This window comes from Desmodus rotundus, chromosome 12 (genome assembly GCF_022682495.2).
Source record: "Desmodus rotundus isolate HL8 chromosome 12, HLdesRot8A.1, whole genome shotgun sequence".
Lineage (NCBI taxonomy): Eukaryota > Metazoa > Chordata > Mammalia > Chiroptera > Phyllostomidae > Desmodus > Desmodus rotundus.
In genome coordinates, this window is record NC_071398.1 from 33,157,550 (window position 1) to 33,184,765 (window position 27,216).

Genomic DNA, 27,216 nt, shown 5'->3' on the forward strand with positions numbered 1-27,216 from the left:
GAAGGAGACCTTCCCCAATCTGGCAAAGGAAATAGACTTCCAGGAAGGCCAGGAAGCTCAGAGAGGCCCAAAGAAGCTGGACCCACGGAGGAACACACCAAGGCACATCGTAATTACATTACCCAAGATTAAAGGTAAGGAGACAATCTTAAAAGCAGCAAGAGCAAAGCAGACAGTTACCTACAAAGGAGTGCCCATGAGGCTGGCGGCTGATTTCTCAAAAGAAACCTTGCAGGCAAGAAGGGGCTTTCAAGAAGCATTCAAAGTCATGAAAGGCAAAGACCTACATCCAAGATTACTCTATCCAGCAAAGCTTTCATTTAGGATGGAAGGTCAGATAAAGTACTTCCCAGATAAGGTCAAGTTAAAGGACTTCATCATCACCAAGTCCTTATTATATGAAATGTTAAAGGGACCTATGTAAGAGAAAGAAGATAAAAAAATATGTACAGTAAAATGACAACAAACTCACAGTTATTAACAACCACACGTAAAACAAAAACAGAAACTAAAGCAAACAACTAGAACAGGAACAGAATCACAGAAATGGAGATCACATGGAGGGTTATCAACAGGGGAGAGGGAGGGGGAGAGAGGGGGGAAAGGTGCAGAGAATAAGTAGCATAAATAGTAGGCAGAAAATAGACAGGGGGAGATTAAGAATAGTGTAGAAAATGCAAAAAAATAAAAAAGATTCCAATAACGTGTTTCACAGAACTAGAACAAATATTTAAAAATTCATATGGAACCACAACAAGCCCCACATTGCAACAGTGATCCTGAGAAAGAAGAACAAAGTTGGAGGTATCACACTACCTAGTATGAAACTATACTATAAGGTCATGGTAATCAAAACAGCATGGTACTGGCACAAAAACAGACGTATACATCAATGGAATGGAATAGAGAGCCCAGAAATAAACCCACACCACTATAGTCAATTCATATGCAACAGAGGAAGCAAGCAGATACAATGGACTAAAGATAGTTTATTCAATAAATGGTGTTGGGAAAATTGGACAGACATGTCCCAAAAAATGAAACTAGACCACCTTCTCACACCACACGCAAAAATAAATTCAAAATGGACCAAAAGACCTCAGTGTTAGACCCGAAAGCACAAAAATCATAGAAGAAAACATAGGCAGCAAAATCTCGGACATTGCTCATAGCAACATTTTATCAGCTACATCTCCCCAGGGAAGGGAAACAAAATAAACAAATGGTGTTACATCAAAATAAAAAGATTTACATAGCAAAGGAAATCATCAGCAAAATAAAAAGACAACCCACAGAATGGGAGAACATATTCGCTGATACATCTGATAAGTGGTTAATATCCAAAATTTACAAAGAACTTAGAAAACTTAACACCAAAAAAACCCAAACAACCCAGTTAAAAAATGGGCAAAGGACCTGAATAGACACTTCTCCAAAGAGGACAAACGGATGGCCAATAGACATATGAAACGATGCTCGATGTCACTAATCCTCAGAGAAAAGCAAATTAAAACCACAATGAGGTAGCATCTCACATCTGTCAGAATGGCTGTCATCAATAAATCAACAAACAACAAGTGTTGGGGAGGATGTGGAGAAAGGGGAACCGTTTTGCACTGTTGGTGGGAACGCACGTTGGTGCAGCCACTGTGGAAAGCAGTATGGAGATACCTCAAAAAATTAAAAATGGATCTGCCTTTTGACCCAGCTATCCCACTTCTGCGAATATATCCGAAGGAACCCAAAACACTAATTTGAAAGACTATAAGCACCCCTATGTTCACTGCAGCGTTATTTGCAATCACCAAGATGTAGAAGCAGCCCAGGTGTCCATCAGCAGATGAGTGGATAAAACAACTATGGGACATTTACACAATAGAACACTGCTCGGCTGTAAAAAGGAAGAAAATTTTACTCTTTGCGAGAGTGTGGATGGAGAACGTTAAGCTAATTAAAATAAGCCAGTCTGAGAAAGACAAATACTATATGATTTCACTCATATGTGGAATCTAATGAACAAACTGAACTAACAAGGGAAATGGGGACAGACTCATAGATGCAGAGCAGGATGACAACTGGGGTGGAGGAGGTTAGGGGTGGAGGGATTGGGCAAAAAGGAAAAAGGACTCACGGACATGAACAGTGTGGTGACTGTGGTGGGAGGGCAGTATAAGGGGCCTAAATGGTATGGAAAAAAACTACAATAAACGATATATTTAAAAAATAAGAAGAAGAAGGAATGTTTTGGGACATCGTGGATGGACCGGGAGGGTGTTATGCTAAGTGAAATAGGCTAGAGAAAGACAATTACCGTACGATCTGACTTATATGCAGAATCTAATGGGGGGGAAAAAAAAACCCTAACAAACAAAATAGGCAATAAATAAATAAATAGTAAAAAATAAAACATTAAAGACCAAAGATTAGACACCGTTGAAAATTAAGGGATGGAAAGACAGAACTAGACATTACTCAGAAAGACAGAGACAACATATAAATTTCAAAATATGGAAGACTGGTTCCTGAGAAGATGATAATAGCATCAGCATAGATTTTTAAATCCAAAATCCTCAAATAAAAAAAAGAACAACCACTGCAAAACTAGGTGACAAGATATTCTCCTAACTTCTAAAATATAAGCAGGTAGGGATAAACTCCATCTACTCATAAGACCTACATGTCATCAACATGTGTATGGGAGAAGCAATGTGGCACCTGACAAACCCAAGAACAGGATAACCCCTTGGTATTCATTGGAAAGCATGGTGGGCCAAACTGAACAGCAGCTGAAGCTGGGAGGGTTTTATCCTCTCCAATAGTGGGTTGAGTGCAAGCACTTTGCAGTAAGATCTGAAGGGGCTGGAGCAGTCAAGGCCCTGTGAACTCTGAAAACTGACCTGCCAGGGCTGCCTTCCAGGACAAAGGCCCACACGGTGCGGAAACTGCCAAAAGTGAAAGCAAGATCGGTCAGAATAAGAACAAGAGAGTCAAGGTAAAGAGGAGGTTCAGATAAAAGCAGGGATACAACACATAAATAGGAACGTAACAAGTAAATATCAGAAAGCAAGCTGCCATATCTTTTTACAAGTAGAAAAACAGAAGATGGAGTTCTTTCACGGGAAGTTAGAAAACCTGTCCTGAACCACACCAACTTCAAAAAATTCAGAAAACCTATTATCACATGAAAATGAACAATGTAAAAAGAACCAAGACTGAGTCCCAAACAACATTAATCTTTTCATGTTTTGTTTTGTTTTCTTGAGAGAGGGGAAGGGAGGCAGAAAGAGGGAGAGAGAGAACAACAACAACAAAAAAACCAATGTGAGAGAGAAACATCGATTGGTTGCCTCTTCTACATGCCCTGACCAGGGACTGAACCTGCAACCTAGGCATGTGCCCTGACTGTGAATCGAACCATCAGTCTTCGCTTTGAAGGGTGATGCCCAACCAACTGAGCCACACCAGGCAGGGTATAAAATTGCTCTTTAAAGAAAAAACAAGAGCACACCAGAAACACGTTTCTATAAGACAGATGAAAACTATAACTTACTGTTTCAAAATAAGCTAAAAGACATTAAGAAAGTTATCTAAACAGGAAAACAATCCAAATCATAATTAGAAAACCTCAAATGTGACAGAATTCAAAGACTTAGAAATAAATGAAGAAATCATTTCAGAAGTAAAGGCCAAACTAGAAGGAACCCAAGAGTGAATAAACACAAAAGATAAGACATAAAGAAATAGGTAAAAAGGAGGAAATTTTTGTAAAAATTAAAAAAAAAAAAAAAAAAAAGCCCTGGCTGGTGTAGCTCAGTGGATTGAGTGCCAGCCTGCAGACCAAAGGGTCGCTGGTTCAATTCCCAGTCAGGGCACATGTCTGGGTTGCAGGCCAGGTCCCCAGTAGGGGGCGCGCAAGAGGCAACGACACATTGATGTTTCTCTCCCTCTCTTTCTCCCTCCCTTCCCCTCTCTCTGAAGATATATAAATAAAAATCTTTAATAAATAAATTATCAGAAAAATAAAAAATAAATTATCTAAGAGCTTAAAGGACTCGAGAAAAAGTGACAGTATTGCAGCTAGGCAAGGAAGATTCAACACACAGGAAATAGAAGCCCCTGAAGAAAACTAAATGAAGGGAACAGAAAAAGAAATCCAAACATATATTTAAGAATATGCCTACTGCCCTGGCTGGTGTGGCTCAGTGGACTGAGCGCCGGCCTATGAACCAAAGGGTCTCCGGTTCGATTCCCACTCAGGGCACATGCCTGGGTTGCAGGTTTGGTCCCCAGTCAGGGCACTTACAGAAGCAACCAACTGATGTTCCTCTCCCCCCCCCCCCCGTCTCAAAAAATAAATAAATAAAATATTTTGGGAAAAGGTTATTTTTCCCAATTCCCAATTGGGACACTGAAAAGAAATTGTCTAGGACAAACATGCCTTGTAGTAAGAAATTTCCAGGGGAAAAAAAGTAGAATACAATTCTTTCTCCACCAGTTGTCTAATCTTCAAGGAGTACTTAGAACAACTTTAGAGAATAAAAAATCCCCACAGATTCATTCTCAGAAAATAAGAACTTCTTCAACACTTGCATAAAAAAGCTCTAAACGACACAAGCGGCCTCCACAGAAGGCTCTCTGAGGTACACAGGCTCCTGCTACAGGTCCTTTGCTCTTGCCGTTCTCCCAAGAAGTCACATGCCTCTCACCCCCTCGCTTCCTGCAGGTCTCTGCTTGAAAATCACGTCCTTAGAGAGGCCTTCCTTGACCACTCTCCTCTCTAAAATAGCAAGCACTCTTGGGCCCCTTTTCCCCTGCTCTGCTTCATTTTTCTTCTGATTGGTACTGCTACTTGTCATGTTTTATATTTATTGTGTATGGGCTTACCTTCCCACCCAAATGTGAGCTCCATGATGGGAGGACTTTTGTCAGTTTCCTTCCTAGTTGTGTCCTCAGCACCTAGAACAGGACCTGGCACATAGCTGCAGTCCATTTTGAAGGAATGGCTTAATGGGTTCCCCAAACTCTGCAGAAGCTTTCTTCAAATGGGGGCTGAGCAAGGGCCGGGGAGGCAGAGAGGGGCTCACCTCCACGTTCCAGACGTAGGAGCTGTGGAAGAGCTCCGACCACATCTTGCCTACTTCGTTGATGTCTTTGACATCCCAGATGTAGATGCTGTGGTCCTTATACACGCAGGACAGCCACTGGTGGATGGGGTCAAAGGTCAGTGCCACTGTATCCGGGTAGACTGCTTCTGCCTTCCTGCAGAAGAGGAAGCTAACAAGGCAACGGTGGGTCATCAGTCACCATCAGTGTCACTGTGGGTAGTAAGACACTTGAGCTACCTCCAGTCAATGCCATGGTGGTCCATCTGTCCCACTCCAACTCCACTTTTCCCTCTCCCGTCTTCCTTTGCTTTGTTTCTAATACAGAGGTTGTAAAGTGACAGCTTCCACTTGGCCCCTGAGAGCATTTGAATTTTCAACTCCTGTTGTATTTTTCTCCCCCCATTTCATCCAACCCAAGCTCTGTCCTTCCTCTCTGAGCATGGAAGGACAATGGGCACATATCTCAGGCCTTCTCTCTCATGGGCTCTACCACACATCACCAAAAATCTCTGTGCAAGGGAGCAGGGGAGTCATCCCCTGGCCTGGCACCTCCCTACAAAGGCTACAGTTTACTGAGCACCTACTGTAAGCCAAGTACCGAATCCCCACAACCTCCATGAGAGGTAGGTACCCTGTTTCACAGAGGAAGAGACTGAAGCGCGGGTTGATACAGTGACGTGCCTGAGGCCGCAGAGCAAAGCAGAAGCTGGCAGAGATGGGCAGCCTGGCTACTACAACAAACCACTGTCTGTGGGTTGCTGACTCACCCTCCCTTTCCTTTGAGACACCCAGTAGCCCCCTCCAGGCTATTAGAAAAGGCACTCAGGAGGTAGTGTCCAGCAATCTACAAAGAGGCCACCCCAGGCACCCAGCACCCCCCGGTTAGGTAGCTCCCCGAGTCCCCCCAAAATGACTTACAACAAAGGGAAAATATGTCACAGTGCAGCCCTTCCGCCCACTCTCGACATGGCAGCCAGAGGGATCTAATGCTCAAAGCCCGATCACATAATGCCACTGCCTAAAATCCCCAGTAGCTGCCCATGGGCCTCAGAATAGACTACAAGCTCCTCCTACCAGCCTCCATCAATTCTCCCCTGCCCCAACTCCACCCCCTCCCCTGGCACACTGGGCTCTAGCCACACAGCCCACAGGCGTTCCTGCAACACAACAGGACCAGCGTGCTGTCCCCTTAAGGCCTTTCCACTTGCTGTCAGGACTCAGTTCTCCACGCAGCCGGCTTTCTCACTAGAGGCTTCCCCTGGCCACCCAAACAATACAGCCCGAACCCCCAGCCACTCTCCTTCCTGAGTTTGGTTTATTTTACAAAAGCATTTATGACTATCTGAAATTATCTTATTTGTGTACTTGTTTATCTTCAAGCTCCCTCACTAGACTGAAGACTTCACTGTGGCAGAAATGTTGCTGCCTCATTATGGCCGTATCCTGCTTCTTGCCTAGGGCTGGCCAGTGTGTAGATGCATCTAGAAGCGTGGATGCATACCAGCAGACAGATTCTGGGGGGGCCCCTCTCCCTCCCCTTGCCGGGTAGTACCTGGGCTCCAGACCCTGGGCCACATCCACCCCAAGGTAGTGCGGCTTGGGCAGGTTGGCGAGGTAGTGTAGGTTGTGGGCCTGAAAGATGCGAACTATCCCATCGGTGCAGCCGCAGAAGATGAGCTCCTGGCTGACACAGAGGCAGGACGAGAGGGAGACCTGTAGGGGCAAAAGGAACCCAAATGGGCTTTGTGCTTCATGTGGCCCGGTTCAGGGACATGGGGACTGACAGAACAGCAGCCTTGGGCCTCTAGAGAAGCCTTATAGTTTTTTGGGTCTAAGAAGCCCATCGTAGTACATTTTAAGGTTTTTGAAATCAGATATAGCATGAGGTCACTATTGACGGAAACGTGCCAGCAGGTAGACAGAGGCACAGCTTAGGACAGAGTTGTCATTGCTACCTACAGAGGAATTCGGCTGTGGGTGGAAAATATCTATTCAGTAGACCATGACTTCAGATAGGTCACTTGTAGTAACAGAGTTAAATTTGGGGCTTAAATTTTATTCCCTATTGCTTAAAAACAACTTCATTGAGATTGTACTTCAAAGCAGCATAGAATAAAGTTACTGCATATAGGAAGGACAGTCTATACTGCCACGGCATGTAGTCAGACGGGCAAGAAGTGCCAGAACTCTGGACACAGATTAGAGGAGTTTTTCCAAATCTACAGACTTAATTTTTGAGTCATTCATGACAACTGCTCAGGAGCTATGCATCTGTCAAAAGCTTCCGACATGCTTAAAAGCTGCAGGAGTTCCAGCAAGAGGATTGAAACAAGAAAAAAAAAAAGAACCAGGAAGGACAGAAAAAACTCAGAATTCGTCCATATGCCTGACACCATGCCATTAACCCCAAAGGCGAGCTGTGCAGGGGTCACAAGAACAGGAGTAGAAAAAAGAAGGGAAAACAGACGTTGACAGCCAAATGGGCATCCAAATCTGAGAACAGAAACACGGCTTGGACTCAAATCCTCAGATCCTGAAGGGAAGTGGTTCTGCAATTCACTGATCCTTCAGTTTAAATATTGTTTTTGGCCCTGGCTGGTGTGGGTCAGTGGGTTGAGTGCAGGCCTACGAACCCAAGGGTCGCTGGTTTGATTCCCAGTCTAGGGCACATGCCTAGGTTGCGGGCTAGGTCCCCGGTGGGGGGCTGTGTGAGAGGCAACCACACATTGATGTTTCTCTCCCTCTCTTTCTCCCACCCTTCCCCTCTGTCTAAAAATAAATAAATAAAATGTTGGTTTGGGTATAGTCTTTTTTGACTGAAAATGATTAAGTCAATGATACCTACATTTTTTAAAAAGCACAGTTGTCCTATTAGTCAACAGTGTTCAATGAAGAAGAGAAATGTGAACTGAATCAAACAGTGAGGAAAGCAATCGTATCCTTGACCCCACGACCCCATTACACGGTACCAAGCACTGTGTGAAATGCCTTACCTATATTATCTCATGGGACTCCCTTATGGACTCTGTGAGGTAGGCAGCAGTATCTCCATTTTTACAGAAGAGGCCACTGAGGCTCAGAGAGGAAAAGTCATTCACCAGAGTCGCACAAGCAGAACTCGAAGTCAAACCCAGGGTTGGTGTGATCAACTACCAGGCAGAAAGACTGCTGAGCGTCCCAGGAGACCATGTCATGGAAAGAGTGGTTCCCCCATTGATAGCAGAAAGATTGGGTACCTTCAGATTGATCCACTTCTCCAGCACCCTCTTTTCATTGAACTGGCAGAGGAGACCCGAGTAGGACACACAGAAGGTATTGCTTGCCATTTGACCTCGGCCACAAGCCACACCACAGAAGACATTGTTGTGCAGCTCGCCGAGGATACCTGAGCGCCCTATGAGGGGCACTGTCCCCGTCACCTGGAGGCATAGCAGGACACAGTGAGACTACATCCACATAGCCTAGACCCCAACAATGCCATGATGGGTCTCTAAGGACCAGAGTGACAATACAATTAAACAGGAGGAACCTAAGAAACTCCTCCAAGTGGAAGAGGAGGGATGAAAAAATGGCACACTTCCAGGCAGAGTGTTTAGAAGGCAGCAGTCCCGGATTGTGGTCTGGCCCCAGGGTCAAAGGAGGAGGGGAATGCAATAGGGCGATTTTCTAGTAGGGCCTGCCAGTCAGCACCTAGAGAGCAGGCCAGAAGCAGAAGCCAGACCCTTGAGGGGCCAGACAGTCTCTGAAACCACTGCTCCCATATCTCATGTAGAAACAGGAATCCGCACTGCCCCTGATGGTTACTCCCTGGGCCTCTGTGAGGTGGCAGCGACAAAAACTTACCTTTGCTTCAGTGGACACTTCTAAGAACCAGAACCTCACATGCCGGTTACCAACTGTGACAAAATAGCTGCTGTCCTCTGAGAAAGAGAGGGCGTTGACCCTGCACGATACCTTGTTGGAAGCCACCACAACATCTTTCTGGAAGAATCATTACAGAAAAGTTCATGCCAACACCCACCCCACTGGACCACTGCTCTCAGCCTTTGCCCTCTGCCCTGCCCAGTCTCCCTGACTCCAAGTCTGTTTCCTTGGTCCCTCCAGTAAGCTACTTTATGGGAGAACTTACGTGTGGCACTCTTATTCCTACTACAGAGAAGACTGAGGCTTGGAAAGGTTCCCATGTAAGAGTAAGGTCCAGAGCTCTCCCTAAGAGTTGAAGCTCTACAGCCTACACATGATGTTGAGGACAGACACAGCTGGGAGGTAAAAATAACACACCCATGGCTGCCATCAATAGGGCTCTCACTCTGGGCCCTGCTGAGCCCTTCATGGCATAACTCACAGAATCCCTCAATAGCTCTATAAAGGAGGTGCTTCTCCTCCCACTCTGCCATGCTCAGAGTGGGGAATATCATGTGTTCAAGGTCACATAGCAAGTTATGAACAGAACCAGGACTTGGTACCCACTTCTGCTGACTCCAAGTCCTCCTTCAGCTATTCCAGAGCCCAGTGCTCCATATCAATTCATTTAAGTCTCACAATTCAACCAGGTGGATACTATAATATCCATTTCACAGATCAGGAAACAGACCCACAGCTGCTCACTATAAAAATAATTATCCATTGCACTACTTGAGAACTTGTCATATGCCCTTCAATAAGTGCCTAAAAGAGATCAGGTGCTAAAAAAATATTTGCTGGATGAATGAGCACTTTACCAAGTTATCTCATTTAGTTTTTCCAATGCCTGAGACTCAGGATGCTCTGGCAGCCATCTACCAGCCCACACACCCACCAGTCAGCTCACCTTCCAGTCCCAGACGTTGAGTACCATGTCGTGCTGGTAGCCCATGGACACAATGTGCTTCATATTGGGGGAGAAGGCCACACAGGCCACGCCGTACTTGTGGCCCAACATCTCTGCCACCTGACTCTTCTCATCCACATCCCAGACTCGCACAGTAGGCCTCTGCCCATTCTATGGAAGGTGGGGCTGTTACTGCTGCTGGGTTCTATACCAGGCAGGGCTAGAGGGGCTGGCAGGGCTGAAGTTGGCATTGCCCCAGGATGTACCCAAAGCCACCTCCCCCATCTGCCACAAGGCTTTTCTGGCCCAGGAAGGAGCTATTCCAGGGACTTCCCAGGCCTGGTAAGGACAGAAGGAATGGCCCCAAGACCCCTCCCCACCTACTCAATCGTGATTACAACTCACCTCCCCCGTCACTATGTACTTCCCATCAGGGGAGAAGGCCAGAGAACTCAGAGACTTCCTGAGGGCAAGGAAATGGGTTGATCACTGATTCCACTAAAGGATGGGCTGCCAGACCCTAGCCTGGCTGTGCTCACAGCGTTCTGCCCAGTCCTCACTCCCAAGCCTGGAAGAGGCCAGTAGAAGTGAGCATGAGCAGCTCCTATAGAGCCAATGTTGCCTGTGTGCTCAGCAATCCTGCATTCCCTGCTGCTAGAAGAAGGGGGCAACAACATAGGGAAAAGGGGTTCTGTAAAAGCAAAGGTCCCTTCCACCCTAAAACTCAAACCCACATGGGGTGGACACCTCTGAATGGGGACCCTCTTTCCTCTCTCTCTACAGCAGTGGGCTTCCTAAGACCCACCAGCCCTGTAACCCTGAGAAATTCAGATGTAGGAAATGGCATAGATCTGGTCCAAGTGCGGAGGCAGTGCTGAAGGGAGGACCCTGGCAGACATCACACCGAGACATGCAGCACGTGCTGCGCTGCTAATCGCTCAAGGTATTCTTGAAAACCCATTATTAACAACATCTTTTTCTGATTTTTCCAGACAGCCTGAACAACAACTGAATGACCAGACTAATTTACAAGTTTTTTGGCAGCAGGTTTCACTATTCCCAGACTGTATTGTTGTTTTCTCTCTTCTTTTTAATGCTGTTTTTACACCTGGTCCTTAACAATCTAGTAATCATCTCCCTCACATGAGTAAACTGGTGTGCAGATAACTAAGTAAATGCCTCTGAGTAAGTCTTTCACAATCTCATACAATATTTATCATCATCACCTCACACCTCCGGTGGCTTCCCATTGCTCCTAAAGCAGCAAACAAGGCGAACTGCCTACCTAATAGGCACTCGCCCCTTCTTCCTTGCTGACAGAATATTAATTAAATTGGGATGGCAATGTCCCCAGCTAGAGCACATTTCCTCACCTCTCTTGTAGCTACACAGGTACAGCTACATGACTTAGTCTGGCCAATGAGAGGTGCTGTGTGCGATTTCCAGATGAGCTTCTCAAAGATAATTCTGCCCTGCTTCCTATTTGTTCCCCTTCTGAAAAAAGGTCGTGACAGCTAGGACTCCATCTTTAGTCAAGTGGCGACTTCAAGAACAGAAGCCTCACAATAAGCATGGTAGAGCCACAAGACAGAAGTGGGGTCCCTAAGGCTCAGAGACACAAGCTCCCTGGGTGCCCACCTCCAGACTTATGTGCAGGAAGAACATGCCCTTGTGCTTAAACCATGTTTGTTGTGGGTTTCTGTTGTCTGCAGGTTGTGGGTTTCTGTTGTCTGCAGGTACTCCTAACCTGACTGCCATGTGCCTTGACTTTGTGCCCAACCCTCCACCAAATGTTACACAGGTATCAGTACGCTGATTCTTCACATATATTCAATGAAGTCAGAATTCTCACTAGCCAGTTTTGAGATGAGGAGACTTCAACACAGGGAAGTCCCCTCCCCAAGGTTACCTAACCAGACAGGGCAGGGCCTGGACTCTAGGCCAGAGGTTCTCAGTCCTGGCTGAATGTCAGAATTCCCCGGGGAACTTTTTAAAAACTTCAAAGCCATGCTAAAGCTAGTGAGTAAAAGTTTGGTAAAGAATGGGGTAATATCTGCAAAGTTTCAGAGATGCTCCCACTAAGATACTCACTAATCTTAAAAGGGAAAAGAGAGGCTTCAAGTGGAGAACCCTGAGAGACACCGCCTTTACCAAGGGTTCAAAATGAACACACCAGTCATGAGAGATCATGAACTTCCTGATAGAATGTACCGAGCAGAACACAGAATCCCTTCTGAGTGTTCCTGCCCAAGATGCAGACCCTAAATCTATGTATGAGAAAATGTCAGACAAACGCAAGTGTCAGCACATTCTACAGTACCTGGCCTATAGTCCTCAAAAGTGTCAAGGTCACAAAAGTCAAGAAAAGATGGAGAAATTGCTTCAGACTGAGGGAGAATGAAGAGACAATGATACTCAGTGCATGATTCTGGACAGAATCCTTTTGCTATAAAGGACATTCTTGAGACAAACAGTAAAATCTGAATGAGGAGTAGATGGTAGTGATGTACCAATTTTAATTTCCTGATATTGTTGAATGTTATTGTGGTGGAAGGGCCATGTCATTTTTTTTTCCTGGAAATACAAGCCAAAGTTTTTAGAGATACAGGGATGTCATGTCTACAACTCACTCTCAAATGATGCAGAAAAAAATTACTACGTATATGGGCAGAGAATGATAAAGCAAATGTGGTAAAATGTTAATATTTGGGAAGTTTGGGTAAAAGGTATACACACACTTTGTACTCTTTTTAAGTCTAAAATAATTTCAATATAAAAAGTTTTAAAGTTGTCAATATACAGGCCCCACTACAGACCAATGATTAAACTGTCTCTGGGAGTGAGGACCAGGGGTCCGGTGACTCTGAAACCTCTACTCTGGCCACACCACCTCCTAAGCCAGACCTATCAATGGTTGAATGTATTGAATGTATTGTGGTGGAAGAGTGGACCATTTCCATGCCATCTGCCAGATGACACAGTGATCGATCAGCCACAAAGCAGACCCCTGGGTGCCAAGTTGGGCCTACCCAGGGCCAAAGGCCTTCCCCAATAAACTGGCAGCTGGAGGGATCTTTCTAAATCACATTCATTCATGAAATAGTAAGTGCCAGCAAAATGCTAGATACTGCTCTAGGTGAAAGGGACATAGAAATTCACTAAGAGAAAGTCCCTGCTCTCAGAGAGCTCACTCTTCAGAAGGCAGGCAGACTGTGAGTATCATCAGTGAGGAAATTAGATAGCATATGAGGAAGGAGTATATTTTGTGGTGAAAAGTAAAACAGGAAAGAGATTGAGGGTGCTGGAAGTTTGGGGTGTGGAAAGCATACCCCTAGTCTATAAACACCCTGCAGTAGCTTCTCTTTGCAATCAGTATCCAACCCCCTCCCCAAGGCCCATGTGATGTGGCTTCTGCCTGTTCCACCCTCATCTCCCCCTCTCCCACTCCTCCATTCCAGGCACATGGATCTTCGGCTGCTTCTCAAACAAGCTGAGATTCTTAACCAATGACAGGCCTTTGCCCTTGCTGTTCCCTCTGCCTGTAACATTCTCCCCTCACCTTCACACAGGTCACCCCCTCACTTCCTGCAGGTGTCAGCCTCAGGGAAGCATTTCCAGAGCCCTCTGATATGGCTTCTCCCCTACTCTGTACCTATAAATTTGCCCTAACACATCCCTCATCATTTCCCCATAGCAGTGGTCACATTGGGCTTGCTAGCCAATTGGCTTAGTCTATCTCCCCTGCTGAACTGTCAGCTCTACAGAGAGCAGAGATTCTCATCTCTTTTGTTCACTGCTATGTCCCCAGCACCTGGGACAGTACCAACACAGAGGAGAAACTTGTTGAATGTTGCTGAACTGATGGGTGAGTGAATGAAGGAGTCATCCAACCATGAGTATTTCCATGGTCCCACCCCTACCCATGCTCAGGCCCCAGCTTACCTGGCAGCATTAAAAATGTGCTGCTGCTTGTTCTCCTTGGGGTCCAAAATCACCACCACACAGCTGGGGAGAAAGAAGAAAATGTGCCCAAATTGAGGGGAGTATTAAGGTCCAGGGATATTCCGTTACCAACAGAAGAGAGCCCACAGATAAACAAGGCTCCTTCTGAGCAGAAGATTCTCTCTGTTCACCTCCTTCTCCAGGTGTCTATGCTGAGAATTCTAGGGCACTTCACATTATTGCTAACATTATTGTTAAAACATGTTCTTAAATAGAAATGAACACTTCCTCTGGTGTAACTATCCTGCCAGGCCCTGGGTTAATACTTATGTGCACGATCTCTTTAAATCCTTACAACTGCCAGGTAAGGTCAAGAATCTTAGTCCCATTTTATAGAGGAGGAAACTGAAGCCCAGAGAGGGGAAGTCCTTTGCTACCCAGAAAGTCTGGGACAGAGTGGGGATTCAAGAGCCTGCCGTTTGTCCTCTATCCTGAACTGCTTACTTCCCTGAGACTCAATAACAAATACTGTTAATCAGAAATGACCATGGGTCTGCCCTGCCCTGCAAGGGTTAGGGGGTTTCCTTTTGGAACCTAGAACTGTGTCAGGCTAGATCAGTATTTTGGGAATAAACAGTGGCAGAATGTCCTTCAGTACTTTCAACTATCTAAGAAAAGAGTATTACTATTTCTGTTATAGACATAGAAGCAGAGGCTCAGAGAGGGGCATATGGTGGAGGTGGGACACAAATCCAGGCTGTCTTTTCCGTGATCACTGCCACCTCCCACCTGCAGTCACAATAAGGCTTTCATAGTGCCATGAAATTCTCTCCACAGCCCACAAAGATAGGTAGCATTATCTGCATTCTACAGGTGGAAAAGTTGAGGCCCATCCACTCACTCACCCTGCTAGGTAGGCCACGTGGCCTGTGCTGGGATCACAGGTTAGGCCACTGCTGTTCTGGGCTGTGATGCCAAGCACCTTCTCCAGTGACACCTGCAGGGAAAAGGCTCAAGTCAAAAGCACCTGCCCCATCGGGCCCCATGTGGCATATAATAGGAACTCATTTTGTTCCTGTTATATTGAACACACTCACCAAACTTCTATGGTCATCTACCACCAGCTAACCCTTGTTTTCCTCAACAATCCGTTGACAAATACATACTGCCGGGTGAAGGACATAGAATGGTGAGGAAAATAGACAAAAAATCCATTCCCTTCTGGAGCTCACATTCTGCTGGTGATGGGAAGGAGGACATTCCAAGAAAATAAACAGAAAAAATGTGCAAAATAGATACGAGGTGATGATAAGAGCAATAAAGAACAAAGCAGCCCTGGTGGATGGCTCAGTTGGTTGGAGCGTCATCCTATACACCAAACGTTTGTGGGTTGGATCTCCAGTCAGGGCACATACAGTAGGCAAACAATCAATGTTTTGCTCTCACAACAGTGTCTCTCTCTCTCTCCTTTCCTCTCTCTCTAAAATCAATAAACATATCCTTGGTTGAGAAGAAAGAAAGAAAAAAAAAGAAAGGAAGGAAGGAAGGAAGGAAGGAAGAGAGAGAGAGAGAGAGAGAGAGAGGAGAGAGAGAGAGAGAGAGAGAGAGAGAGAGAGAGAGAGAGAGAGAGAAAGAAAGAAAGAAAGAAAGAAAGAAAGAAAGAAAGAAAGAAAGAAAGAAAGAAAGAAAGAAAGAAAGAAAGAAAGAAAAAGAAAGAAAGAAAGAGAAAGAAAGAAAGAAAGAAAGAAAGAAAGAAAGAAAGAAAGAAAGAAAGAAAGAAAGAAAAGAAAAGAAAGAAAGAAAAAGCAGGGAAGGAAATTAGAAGTGCAGGGGAAGGGGAGGCCTCACTGAGAAGGTAACCTTTGAATACATTTCTAAGTATTTTGTGTGGATGAAAGACTTGAAACCCCACATCAACCTAAAGAAAAAGGCACTATTACCAGCCTCCTTTTACAGATGAGGACACTGAGGTCCATGGACCCACACCAGCAGAGTGGCAGGGTGGGGATACAAACCAGTTAGTCTGGCTCCAAAGCCAGCACTTTGGGCCCTGCAGCGGAAGAGACACAGCAGTGAGCAAAAATGGACACTCTCCATTCCTTCATCCAATTTATACTCTAGTGGTTCAACAAGTAAAGAAAGAAGTGAACAATCACATTTAAATTTAAAAACTCTCTAAGCAAAGTAAGTTAAATGTACCAGTCTCCATCATGGTTGATCAAAGTTTAGAGTATGGACTCATAGAATTGCAATACTTTCATATTTTGAATAGACTAGTTTCTATTCAAAATTTTATTATTAATTCTCTTATTTAATAATTCCATTATTAATTTTTTTCATTTGTTTTAATTTTTTATTTTAGAGAAAGGTGAAGGGAGAAAGGAGAGAAACGTTGATGTGGATGAGAAACATCAATTGGCTGCCTTCCGTACACACCCGACTGGGGACCAAACCTGCAACCCAGGCATGTGCCCTGACCTGGAATCGAACTGGTGACCTTTGGGTTTGCAGGTTGACATCCAACCAAATGAGCCACTCCAGCCAGGCTAGTTTCTAATTATTATAAAGTAAAACATTCTCAACCAAGTATCTGGCCTCAGAAATGCATGGCAAGTATGGGACAATAATAGCTAACATTTATTGAGCATTAACCTGGAGATGGCACTGTTCAAATACCTATGATTGTATTGACTTATTTAATAATAACCCTGTGCTTTGGTCACTCCACATCATCTTCATCTTACAGATGAGGAACAGAGGCCCAGAGGGGTTTCCCATCCAATAAAGAGCAGTGCCAGGACTTTAACCCAAGCAACCAGGCACTGGCACTCATGTTTTTTTATTTGTCAATCAGCACTATTGGGCATTAGTGTAACTGGTCATTTCTAGACTAGGTCTTTTGCGAACCAGGTGGACTCTGAACCACCAAACAAGGAAAATAAATAAATAACACCAATTACCTAAAATACACAATCATAACAGTATGATTATGTTACTAATAAGAATATTTGCAAGGTACCAGGTGTTGTTCTAAGTGCTTAAGATATGTGAGCTCACTTAATCTTCACAAATACTCTATAAGGGAATATTTATACTATTATCCTCATTTTTCAGATGAGGAAATAGAGGTACAGAAAAGTTCATAACAGGAAGAATAGTTTAAGGTTTACACCCAGGCAGTCTGGGTCCAGAGGCTGTGCTCTTATCCACCTTGCTATACTGCTTCTCTGAAATTGCCATTGTTATTCCTCTACATTATAGAAAGTTTAGAGCTGACAAGACACTTTCAGAAACATACAAGATAAAAGGCTATGAAGTATAGGGAGCCGGGTGGGAGATTAAGGTGGATGTTTGTTTTAGGCTGAAGTCCAAGGCCTCTATGGTAGAGATAATCAGGCTGAGACTTGAGGGATGAGGAACCAGCCAGGTAGACTGAGGCAAACACACAAAGGACTCACCAAAGGCAAAGGCTAGGAAGCAGGAAAGAGCTTAGTGGCTCAAGAAAACAGACAGCAGGACAGTGAGACTCAACCTTTTTAAAAATATATATTTTTTAATCCTCACTTAACCTTCTTCAGAAGGAGGGTGAGGGCGGTATGGCAGAGAGGTGGACAGGGGCCACTTGCCCAGGGCCTCCCAGCCAGGAGTGGGTGATATAATCCCAGTGCAGAAGGAATCCACAAGCAGCTACCATGTATCCATCTTTTGTCGGACTCTGTGTCAAGCAGATCATACTCACAATTTCATTTCATCTCACTGTAACTCCATGGTATGGTTATTATCTCCATTTTATAAAAAGCATCCTTTGGGGCTCAGGGAATTGGAGAACACTTTTTAAAATAGCTGCTGTGCTAATGGAATTCCCTCCACTTACTCTAAAATCATCTCCTTTGTCTCTGTGTCTCAGGACTTTTGTAAGCCCTCCCCCTACGCAGCGCTGCTGAGATTTTACAATTACTCACACCCTCTCCATAATTTGGGTTGGCGATAAGGAATAAGAATCCCAGCTTGGTAAGGGAGAAGGAAAGAGAAGGCAGGGAAGAGTTGAGGGAGAGTTGGGGCAAGTAAGGCTCGGGACCCTAAAGACATAGCCCGGGGCGAGGTCAACAAAAGTGAAAGGTCCCAGAGAGACATCTAAAGACTGAAGGGGTACACATGCAGGAAAGCAAGACCAGGGCGGAACCCAGGAATACTCCATTGACTGAGGATGGGGCCAGGGTTTGAGAGGTGGGGCTAGGAATGACGCGCAGTACCCGAGAGAGGAGGAGACAGGAGAGTGGAGGAGACACGAGAGTGGGAGGAGCCTTGACTAAAGGGGCGGGGCCTAGGGGCGCTACAGGGCCAGAGCGCTAAGAGCCGGGAGCTGATAGGCGGGACCAAAGATCTAAGGGAAGGACCTGGAGAGGGAAGGATAGACAGCTTCTAACCTGGTTCTGCACGGCGTCCTCGGGCGCCGCCGGGAGTCGCGGCCGCCGACGGAGGCAGAGCGTGGGAGCGGGGGGCGGGGAGGACTGGCCCCTCCGCGCTGGAATTCCCGCCTGGATAGATGGCAGCTTCTCGACTGCATCGTTCCGCACAAAGCCTCCAGGCCCCAAGGCCGCCATGGTCGCACTGGAGCCAGGTGACCGTTTCACTCTTCAACCGCCTCCGCCACCTCGACACTATCGAATAACGAACCGCCGCGGGAAAGCTGGTGCCGCCACCCATTGGATGCGGTAGCTGCTGGTCTGACCAATCTCAGGGCTGCCGGGCGGCACTTTTGACCAATTAGGGTTAAGAGGCGGAGCGGAGTGTTTGGCGGGGTGGAGCCACAGCTACGTTCCAGAAATGGCGCTTTATATCCAATCTGCGTTTTCATCAATCACTGAAACATACTGGTTTTACCTTTTACGTGGCTAAGACCAAAGCCACCTCATCTCGCTTGCTGCTGCCGCCCCAGAGCAACTAGCAACGCAGTGGCAGTCTCCCGGATGTACCCTAGGGTAGAGCCGAAACAGACTAAAGAGTCGACAGGTTCTGAAAGGCCGTGACTCCACCCCTCCCCGAACCTGTGATAAGGTCGAGGTGACAGAACAGACGTACTGCTTTTCCCCTGTGACCAGGGCGTAGCTGAGGTAACCCGGCGGGACAGATGGTACGCAGGCGCTCTCGTCCCTACCGAAGCGCAGGACGAGGCGCTACAGTCCTTCAAGTTAGGCAAGCGGAGAGCCCGCGGGCGGGGCGGGGTTCGGCGGCTCCCGGAGACCACAAAACTCCGGCAACAGAGAAAAACTATGGGGCTGGACAGCTGTGCCCAAGTACTTCTGGGCTCCCAACTGCTCCAACACGGGCCGGCCTACTTGGAGCCGACAACCGCCCTGTGCGATTCTACAAGTGATCACAATAGTGGGATGGGGCTTGCAGCGGACGGGGCCCGAAAGAAAATGCCTTTCTCGGCATCTGGTCCAGCCTGCAGTCTCTAGAAGTGGGATTAGCAGGGTGAAGAGACCTTATTCTCTGCATTTCACCCTGCTGGACACAAAGGACCCTGACATATCTTGTTCCTGCTCTGACAGCTCATGGATAAGCAAGGGGTCAAAATTGAAGAACTAAATACACAATCTGGGCATCATCCATAATCCTTTCTTTTCTTTAATACCATTGCCCCTGGTCTGGTTTAATAATCCATCCTTTGACTCTACCACCAACACATTCCCATCCTGCAATAATCACAACAAAAACTCTTGACACATTGGCAATTTTGTTACAAATGCAAATAGAGAAATCCTAACTAAACTAGTAGGAAATTTTTTTAATCCACATTCCCAATCTGACCACTTCTATCACAGTGTAGTCCAGCCAGCCATCATCCATCTCCCTCTCTATCTCTCTCTCTCTCTCTCTCTCTCTCTCTCGCTCTCTCTCGCTCTCACTCTCACTCTCAGAGATAAAGAAACATCCACCTGCCGTTCCATTTATTTATGAGTTCATTGGTCACTCCTTCTATGTGTCCTGACCTGGGCTCAAACCCACTACCTTGTTGCATCAGGATGACACTACAACCAACGAAGCTACCCAGCTAGAGCCATGCCATCATCCTTTACCAAGACACTGTGGTGTGGTAGCTGCTTGCTTGTCTCCCTGCTTCCACTCTTGCCTCCCTTACAGCAACAACAATAACTTACTGTATGCCAGTCACTTTTCCCAGTGTTTCACATATAATAATAAGAATGACAATTATACCTAGCAGCCAGGTGAGTATAAAAATCAGGTTGTGTCTGTGTTGTGTAAGTCCCACTAGTGGCTGCCAGACTATTCCTCTCACAGACTAGTCCATTTCCACCTCAAGGCCCACCGCAGTCAGTCTTGCAGAAGCCACTTAGCTAAGAGTTGGGTGAGGAGCAGTTTCTAAAGGAGATTCAGGAGAGGGCATAGATGCTAGGTAGGAACAAGATGAAACATAACCAGGGAAGTGACTGCCAGGGAATAACTTAAAAGCCTGCCCAGCAGCCAAAGGAAACATTAGTTCTATTGTAGGTGCCTTCAGGAACAAATGGCAGTCATCTCTAATGGGGTAAGGGGTTCATTTAGGAAATTAATCTGGTTGGCAGTGACAAACTCCTGAAATAATAATGGCTTAAACAAATTATGGGGTGTGTTGCCATTCATGCTTCCATCATGGTTATGTTGCAGTAACAAACTCAAAGTATCAATGCCTTATTACAAGAAAGGTTCATTTCTTGCTCACACTATATCCTTTGCAGGTCATTTGTGGCCCGACTCTATCTTAATTGAGGACTCAGGCTGAAGGAATCGCCCCTGTGTGGAATATTGCTGATCTTCTTCTGGGAGGGGGAAAAGAGATAGTGGGGAGCATCACCTTGCTAAACTGAATATTTAGAAGTGGCCCATGTCATTTCGCTGCTTTGGCCAAAACAAGTCTATGGCAAGCCCCAGGTGAATGGAGTAGAGATGTGTAATTTTCATGTAGGGAAGGGCAGCAAATATTTTGAACAATAATACAGTCTACCTCAGAGTTTATTTTTCTCGTATAAAACAAGTACAGAGGTTGGCTGACTAGCACTGGTGTGGAGGCTTCCACAACTGTCAGCAATGAAGGGCCTATCTTTCAGCTCTGTCATCCTTGGCATATAGCTTCATTCATGAGGGCTGCCAGTGCCCAGCCATCATGCCCTAACATTCCCAGCAGGAAGAAAAGGAAAGGAGGAAGAGCACAAAGAACCCAGGTCTAAACTAAGTCAGCCCTCTTTACAAAGTCTTTTCAGAAACTTCACCCAATGTTGGTTGGGTGCCCCCAATTGCAAAGGAGGCTGGAAAATGTTGTGTTTTTTAAAAAGATTTTATTTATTTATTTCCAGACAGAAGAGAAGGGAAGGAGAAAGAGAGGAGAGAAATATCAGTGTGTGGTTGCCTCTCACACACACCCCCACTGGGGACCTGGCCTGCAACCCAGGCATGTGCCCTGACTAGGAACTGAACTGGCAACCATTTGGTTTGCAGGTCTGTGCTCAACCCACTGAGCCACACCAGCCAGGGCAGAAATGTAGTCTTTTAGCTGGGCATTTAACAGCCCTGAAGAAATTTTGAGTTAGTAAGGAAGAAAAGAAGAGCTTCTAGCAGTGTATGTCACTCTGTGCTCTAGATAAGACCAACAAGACTAAATATTCTATTAAAAAAAAGGAGGACACTGGCTGTTCATTTAAAGTAGATTTTTAGAGAAGGCTATTGTCCATCATAAATGTTGCCATTCAGAGGAACAAAAGAAAATGAGAACAAGACCAAATTAGGAAGACGTTTTTTTAAAAATGATATTCACTATCCTCTTTTGCCCCTCAAGATGCTCTGATACAACGTGTCAGGATGGCCGAGTGGTCTAAGGCGCCAGACTCAAGCTCTGCTTCCACTTGAGAACCCCTTCCCATTTAAGGTACCATCCCAGATGTCTCACACAACATGAAAGTATTCATTGGCCAGAACTTAGTTGTCACCACACATAGCTGCAAAGGAATGCTGGAAACAGTGTTTTAGCATGGCATATTATGGCCTCAAATAAAGTTAGAGTTTTGTTAGTAAGAAAGGAGAGAGTCAGTAATGGAGTTGTCTTTGCCCCAGCATAGGGGCTGGGAAGTGCTGCTACACTGGACTTCCTATGTGTGTCCAGAATGAGGCTGGTGAGAGCATTTGGATCCCAGACCAAGTCTGAAGGGACTGCAGAAGACAGAATTCTTGGCTGTGGGCCCTGAGATTCTGGTCTTGGGGTGCCTCATCTCTTCTCTGAGTCAGCCCTTCTGTCCTCTTTCACCAGCTGTCACCCTGCCCCACTTTCCCTCTCTTTCTGCCTTTTGGCTGAGAAGTTTTGCTCTCATCCCCACCTCTGTCCATTCCATCCACCTCCTCCCCACTGGTGGCCTCTTTTAGTTTTTTATATGTTCTTCCCAGTGTTTCTTTATGCAAATACAAGCAAATCTGAATATATGTTCATATTTCCCCGCTTATTACTGTACTAGTTTCCTGTGACTGCTATAACAAACTTGGTGGCTTAAGACAACAGGAATTATTCTCTCACAGTCCATATTAGTTTTACTGAGACAAAATCAAAGTGTTGGCAGTGCTGCATTCCCTGGGAAGCTCTAAAGAAGAATCTGTTCCATATTCCTTCCAGTTTCTGGTGTCCGCAGGCATTCCTTGGCTTGTGGCCACATTACTCCAATCTCTGCCTCCATGGTTGCATTACCTTCTCTTCTTTTGTCTGTGGTATTGCATTTAAGGCCAATCTGGATGATCTGGGATAATTTTCCCATGTCAAGATCCTTAACTTCATACATTTTCTGTCATGGAATGTAATACTCATAGGTTCCAGGGACATAGACATCTTTTGGAGACTATTATTCAGCTTACCACAGTAACTAAAAGCTGAAATACTCTATTTGGAACCTTACTTTATTCATGATATGCCTGACAATTGCACGTCAGTTCCTAGAATGCCTCCACAGTCGGTTTTAGAGCTGCATAGTACTCTTTTGTGGACATGTGGCTGAGTTAATTTACCCTGTCTCCTATAGAAAGTATTGTTCCCCACCCTCTAACATTCCTTACTCTTCCTTTCTTTTTAAATCCTCACTCGAGAATATATTTATTGACTTCAGAGAGAGAAGAAAGGGATTGGAGAGGGGGATAGAGAGAGAGGGGGAGAGAAATATCAATGTGAGAGAGAAACATTGATCAGTTCCATCCCATATGCACCCCACAACCTAGGTGTGTGCACTGACTGGGATTGAACCCACAAACTTTTGGTGTATGCAACGCTTCAAACAGCCGAGCCACCTGGCCAGGGCTCCTTACTCTTCTTCCTTTTTAACAGACAGCAGGCCTCATAGGCCTCAACAAGTAAAGGTATTCAGTGTTTTTACAGTTCACTTCTATTTATGGAATTGATACTGGTTTTCCATTTGCAACTTCGTGTAAAGTTAATCAAAGGTATCTTTGATTAACCTTTAAAGTTGGTGAATTTTAAGAAAAATATTCAGTAAATAATGTCATGGATATGGAAGACATTGTGAAGGTGGGATGTGGATGACTGAGTGTAATAGTTATACTACGAATAAACTATCCCAAATTTAGCAGCTTGATATAAATGTTTAATGTCTCACAGTTTCTGGCAGCAGCTATAGGACAAAGTAGCCAGAACATAATCATGTGGCCCCCCCTGACTGCAGCTGAAGCTGGACAATGATGTCTTTATTGTGTGCAGTCTTGAGCCCAGGTCTATGTTGGGGAAAAGTGGCACCAGGACACAGAAGTAGGAGGAGCACCTCTAGAGGGTACCTTAGATAATCCCTACTCTACCACTGGAAAAGGTTTTATTTAGTTCATTTAAAATTTTTTTTTATTTTAATTTTTAATTGTGGTAAAACACACATACCATAAAATCTTACCATCTTAACCATTTTTAAGTGTACAGTTCAGTAGTAGTAAGTATATTCAAATTGTTATGCAACCAATCTCTCGAACTTTGTTATCTTGAGAAACTGAAATTCTGTACCCATTAAATAGCTCTCAGTTTCTGCTTCCCCCAGTCCCTGGCAACAACCATTTTTACTTTTGTTTCCATGAATCTGACTATTCTAGTTACTTCATGTAAGTGGAATCACACAGTATCTATGTTTGTGTGTGTAGCGGGCTAATTTCACTTACCATAATGCCCTCAAGGTTCATTCATGTTATGTCAATTTTCTTCCTTTTTAAAGCTGAATAATATTTAATTGTGTGTATACACCACATTTTGCTAATCCACACATGTGTTGATGGATACTTGGGTTTCTTCTACCTTTTGGCTATTGCAAATAATGCTGTTATGAACATGAGTGTGCAAATATCTCTATGAGAACCTGCTTTTAATTCTTTTGGGTCTATATCAAGAAATGAAATTGATGGATCCTCTGGTAACTGTACTTTTAATCTGAAGAACTGTCATACTATTTCATAGAGGCTGCTCCATTTACATTACCACAACAGTCACAGGGTTCCACTTTCTGCACATCCTTGAAAACACTTGTTATTTTCTGTTTTTAAAAAAGATTTAATTCAGCCCTGGCTGGTGTAGCTCAGTGGAGTGAGCATGGGCTGTGAACCAAAGGGTCACTTATCAATTCCTAGTCAGGGTACATGCCTGGGCTGCAGGCTGGGTCCCTGGTGAGGGGCGCGCGAGAGGTAACTGCACATTGACATTTCTCTTCCTCTTTCTCCCTCCCTTTTAAAAAAGGATTTAATTTATTTTTTAGAGAGAGGGAGGGAGGGATGAAGAGAGGGAGAGAAACATCAATGTGTGATTGCTTCTTTCACGCCCTCTAAGGGGACCTGGCCCACAACTCAAGCACATGCCCTTACTGGGAATCAAACCAGCAACCCCCTGCTTCACAGGCTGGCACTCAGTCCACTGAGCCACACCAGCCAGGGCTATTTTCTGTTTTTATGCTTGTTTGTTTGTTTTAAATATATTTTATCAATTATGCTATTATAGTTGTCCTATTTTTTCTCCCCTTTATTCCCCTCTGCGCTGTACCCCCACACCATCATTCCCCTACCTTACTTCATGTCCATGGGCCATACATAAAATTTCTTTGGCTTCTCCATTTCACATACTATTCGTAATCTCCCCCTGTCTATTTTCTACCTACCATTTATGCTTCTTGTTTCCTGTACCTTTTCCCCCATTTTCTCCCCTGCCCCTCCCTGCTGATAACCCACCAAGTGATCTCTATTTCGGTGAATCTGTTCCTGTTCTAGTTGTTTGCTTAGTTTGTTTTTGTTTTTGTTTTTTTAGGTTCAGTTGTTCATAGTTGTGAGTTTGTTGTCATTTTACTGTTCATATTTTTGATCTTCTTTTTCTCAGATAACTCCCTTTAACATTTCATATAATAGGAGCTTGGTGATGATGAACTCCTTTAACTTGACCTTATCTAGAAAGCACTTTATTTGCTCTTCCGTTCTAAATGATAGCTTTGCTGTAGAGAGTAATCTGGGACATAGATCCTTGCCTTTCATGACTTTGAATACTTCTTTACAGTCCCTTCTTGCCTGCAAGGTTTCTTTTGAGAAGTCAGCTGACAGTCTTATGGGAACTCCTTTGTAGATAACTGTCTCCTTTTCTCTTGCTGCTTCTAAGATTCTCTCCTTATCTTTTAATCGTGGGTAATGTAATTATGATGTGCCTGGGTGTGTGCTTCCTTGGGTCCAACTTTCTTGGGATTCTCTGAGCTTCCTGGGCTTCCTGGAAGTCTATTTCCTTTGCCAGATTGGGGAAGTTCTCCTTCATTATGATTTCAAATAAGTTTTCAATTTCTTGCTCTTCCTCTTCTCCTTCTGACACCCCTGTGATACAGATGTTGGAATGTTTAAAGTTGTCCTGGAGGTTCCTAAGCCTCACCTCATTTTTTTTTAAATTCTTGTTTGTTCATTCTATTCTGGTTGAATGTTTATTTCTTCCTTCTGCTCCAAACCATTGATTTGAGTCCTGGTTTCCTTCCCATCACTGTTGATTCCCTGTACATTTCCTTCTATTTTACTTTGCATAACCTTCACTTTTCCCTCTATTTTGCAACCATACTCTACCATTTCTATGAGCATCCTGATCACTGGTGTTTTGAACTCTGCATCTGGTAGGTTGGCTATCTCTTTGTCGCTTAGTTGTATTTTTTCTGGAGCTTTGGTCTGTTCTTTCATTTGGGTCATATTTTTGGTCCTGGCAAGCCTGTTACTTGGTAAGGGGCAGAGCCTTAGGTATTCACCAGGGTGGGGCAACCCACCTCTCTGTGTGGTGGTGTTCTATGTAAGGGAGGAGTCTGAGAGGGAACAATGCAGCTTGCCTGGCCCTTGGCTGGCTTTCAGTCACTTCCTCCCCATCCCTGCTACCCACAAGCAAATTGGGCCCTTCTTGTGCTGATTCCCGGGTGGGTGGTTTTGTGTATGTTCTAGGAGCCTGTGGGTCTCTCCAATGGACTCTCCTGTGAGGCTGGGAGTTTCTCCCACTGCTGCAACACCCACGGATTTTTTCAGTCAGAGGTTTTGAGGCTTTATTCCTCTGCACTGGAACCCTGGGTTGTGTGGTCTGTGTTGCTCCCCAGTTGTTCCGCCCAGTTTTTCTGCACACAAATGTAGGACTGCCCACTCCACCAGCCACCACCTCGACTGGTCCTCCAGCCACTGCCTTTCCACGAGTCCTGTCCACCCTGGCTGCCCTTCTCTGCCCCTCCTACCAGTCTGGATGAATGTTTCTTTAACTCCTTGGTTGTCGGACTTCCATACACTTCAATTATCTGGCAGTTCTCATTATTTTTTGTTTTTAAATTTGTTGTTGTCCTTTTGGTTGTGTGAGGAGGCAAAGTGTATCTACCAACACCTCCATCTTGGCCAGAAGTTGTTGTTGTATTTTTTAACAGTAGCCATTCTAATGGTTATGAGGTTGTATCTGGTGGTTTTGATTGGCATTTTCCTAATAGCGATGTTCAGCATCTTTTCATATGCTAGTTAGCTGTTTGTATTATCTTCTTTGGAGAAGTGTTTATTCCAGTTCTTTGCCCACTGTTTAATCACATTATTTTTGTTGTCGTTTAAAAACTTTTTAGCCCTGGCTGGTGTGGCTCAGTGGACTGAGTGCCAGCCTGTGAACCAAAGAGTCTCCCATTCGATTCCCAGTCAGGGCAGGCCAGGTCCCCAGCTGGGGGCATGTGAGAGGCAACTGATACATGTTTCCCTCACACATTGATGTTTCTCTACTTCCCTTTCTCTCTCCCTTCCCCTCTCTCTAAAAGTAAATATATAAAATTATGAAAAAATGTTTTTTTACAGAGTGATCTGTTG

The 27,216-nt window shown here is 44.9% G+C and overlaps 1 protein-coding gene across 1 annotated transcript in view; it reads right to left on the bottom strand.

The window, feature by feature from the left end:
- The window catches only part of WDR62 (WD repeat domain 62), a 48,556-nt gene extending 30,010 nt beyond the window's left edge, over nt 1-18,546 (bottom strand). The window contains exons 1-9 of the mRNA XM_071219833.1: nt 18,285-18,546; nt 14,763-14,854; nt 13,858-13,920; nt 10,321-10,378; nt 9,916-10,086; nt 8,949-9,086; nt 8,342-8,524; nt 6,658-6,818; nt 5,085-5,274 (exon numbers count right to left, since the gene is read on the bottom strand). Coding sequence (XP_071075934.1) covers nt 5,085-5,274; nt 6,658-6,818; nt 8,342-8,524; nt 8,949-9,086; nt 9,916-10,086; nt 10,321-10,378; nt 13,858-13,920; nt 14,763-14,854; nt 18,285-18,461 — 1,233 coding nt within the window. The 5' untranslated portion in view covers nt 18,462-18,546. The remainder of the gene's footprint in view (nt 1-5,084; nt 5,275-6,657; nt 6,819-8,341; nt 8,525-8,948; nt 9,087-9,915; nt 10,087-10,320; nt 10,379-13,857; nt 13,921-14,762; nt 14,855-18,284) is intronic.
- Between the last annotated feature and the right edge of the window lie 8,670 nt (nt 18,547-27,216).